This window comes from Agrilus planipennis, unplaced genomic scaffold, assembly GCF_000699045.2.
Source record: "Agrilus planipennis isolate EAB-ADULT unplaced genomic scaffold, Apla_2.0 scaffold1410, whole genome shotgun sequence".
In the NCBI taxonomy this organism is placed as follows: Eukaryota; Metazoa; Arthropoda; class Insecta; order Coleoptera; family Buprestidae; genus Agrilus; species Agrilus planipennis.
The window spans coordinates 1-2,716 of NW_020440060.1; the positions used below are offsets into that span (position 1 = coordinate 1).

General features: G+C 34.2%; 1 protein-coding gene across 1 annotated transcript; it reads right to left on the reverse strand.

Annotated features, from left to right (window-relative positions):
- Window positions 1-4: 4 nt before the first annotated feature.
- LOC112906014 (tyrosine decarboxylase-like) lies at window positions 5-2,026 on the reverse strand (the record flags this gene model as incomplete). Its single annotated transcript, XM_025979539.1, has 7 exons — window positions 1,614-2,026; window positions 1,458-1,509; window positions 1,311-1,381; window positions 1,014-1,250; window positions 751-949; window positions 344-684; window positions 5-100 (listed from the first exon to the last, which is right to left on the reverse strand). Coding segments are annotated over exons 1-7 (1,311 nt in total), but the record flags the coding sequence as incomplete, so codon positions are not given.
- Window positions 2,027-2,716: the final 690 nt, after the last annotated feature.

A 2,716-nucleotide genomic window follows, 5' to 3' on the forward strand; every position in this document is an offset into this window, starting at 1 on the left:
ACGCTGGGACCATATGAAGTTTTCCCGAAGCGTTTATATTGCTAAGAAGTTTTTCATTCAACTTATCATTGCCTTTCAGGCGAAAGCACACCAGACCGAGCTGAAATAAAATAAACAATTCGTACACATGTAAATCTTTGTAATACAATACAAGTATTTAAAATCTAAATCTATTTTTAAAAATTGCGAAAACGTAATGACTTAATATAAATTACATTATTATTATTACAATAATGAAAAGTCGCCCTTCATTTGTCTGAAAATTATTCACTCTTGTTTGATTTTTCGGATTTGCCTACCAAAAAAAGGAGAAAAGGAAAAACGCAGTCTTTATTTCTCTTACCTTAACATCATTACAAATTTCGAACCGCTTATCGTGCTTAACCATATGTTCGAACTTTTTGGCCAAGCGAATATGGTGTCGAATGTAATTTCTCAGACCAGATAAACCACAGCATCTCATAACGAACCAAAGTTTCAATGAGCGAAATCGTCTACTGAGGGGAATCCCCCAGTGTCGATGATCGATTGCAGCATCACTGTAACCGTGTTGTAAATACAAAGGGTCGACTATGAAGGCCGAAGTAAGTCGATTTCTGTCTTTAACCCACATGGTAGAACAATCAAAAGCTACCGTCAACCACTTGTTGGGGTTTGTATTAAAAGAATCGGCATATTCGACTCCTAGATGACAATAAAGTTAGGAAATAGAAAAAGAATCTGTACTTAGAAAGATTGACCAGTAGGTACCTTTAAGAAAACGCCTGAGTTCTGGGCAGATAAATGAATTTCCTGCGTAAGCCGCATCGACATGGAGCCACACTGAGGGGAATTTTTTGCAAACGGGTCCTATTTCAGAAAGATTATCGAACGAACAACAAGATGTTGTTCCAAGAGTGGTTGAAACGAAAAAAGGTACCAAACCCATTGTTTTGTCTTCTTCCATTGCCTTAAGCACAGTGAAAACATTGAAAACTGATAAAAATCTCTAACCCAAAACATTTCTAGCGTACCATTTGCAAAGTTTGTCCCCTAAGCGACGATTTTTCATCGGGCTCCAAAATTCTCAGTTTTACAAAACATAACATTGCAGCTTTTTCAACACAAGAGTGAGCTTCTGTTGAACAGTAAGCCATCAATTTGGACAGTAGTGTCCCCTCTTCTACAAGGGGGTGCCGCTGTTTCAAGCGTTTTATAGCATGGGTCCTTGCTGCTAACATACATACGAATACACAATCACTGGCGGAACCCTTAAATAAGAGACAACTTAATTTTTACAATCAAAACCTTGCTTTCTTTTCATGGTTTACCTGCATAACACCTCCACCCTTACTGTCTTCACTCAATGTTAAAAATTCGTCCGGTAAACCTATTGCCTTTCCTAAAATTAAAGCGTTCCAAAAATGAGCATAAACTTATTAAAATGTATTGAAGCTCTTTCTTTTTGTAAATCTTACCAAACCAGTCAAGGACAATTTTTTCCAGTTCGGTACAGGCAGGACTTGCGGCCTAAAAGAAATACATACACATAAAAAATTAGTAAGGTAGCAAAAAAAACTTAGCAACAAATTTCTAAAAACAAATGTATACAGCTTAAAAAGCGATTTATTTACCCAGGTAAATCCCATACAAGCAATGGCATCGGACAACATGTCAGCAATAATAGACGGAAATGCATTTCCTGATGGAAAGTATGCGTGAAAACGAGGATGTTGCCAATGGGTAATACCTGGCATTATTTTTGATTCGACATCACACATAATAACATCCCAATCTTCGGGATTTTCCGGTGCTTCGTTGCATATTAATTTTTTTAAATAACCCGGCTCCACCGTTGGTGTTACCCTTCTCGACTCGATATGTTTCAGATAATTGCAAATGTATTCCACCATTTCCTTTGTCCTTTTTCGAAATTCATTTTGGTCCATTTTTTTTAAATAAGAACTTCGTACAAACTCCACCAAAGTCTAGTACAAATTAAGCGTTGATATAATCCGAAAAGAAATATTTCGCTTGCTTTTCTCAATTACTGATTTATTATTGTTTCTTTATAACTTTTAACTATTGTTATTTATACCAAATTGTTTTTTTTGATGTGTTAAACTATTGTTCTATAGAAGTTTTCTTACAGTTTTAGTTTATTTCTATTTTAGTACCTACTTAATGTTTTTTTATTGATAAATCATTAACGTTTCTTGTAATGAAATTTTATATCAGTTTAAGATATTTTCGTAGAAAACTACAGAAATGAGCCAAGATTACATTTTTTATTCTTTAATTAAGTGTAAATTTCTTGCTACCTCATTCATAATTTCACAATTTATTATTTCTATTCGTACTAGATTAGATTTCATGATGACAAATAGTCAGCGTTGTCCTTCGGAAACTGTATTGAAAAGATCACCCAAATCTACTTAATTTTCCCGATACACCTGACGTTGGTCCTTATTTTAATCCTGTAACATCAATCCATGCAGGCCCTGTTAAATTTGATTAACTAATTCCTGAGTTGTATTGATTTTATTTTTATATTTTATTACAGACTTGAAGAAGCAAACTTGGCGCTCGAAATCCGACAAAATCGACAATAATACGTATAATCACTATTAATCATCGTCAAAATTTAAAATGCGATTTATTTTTAGACAAAAAACTGTTTTCATTTTTTATTACCGTGGGTAGTGTTCACGTTCAAACATACCTTAAACAATCTAAC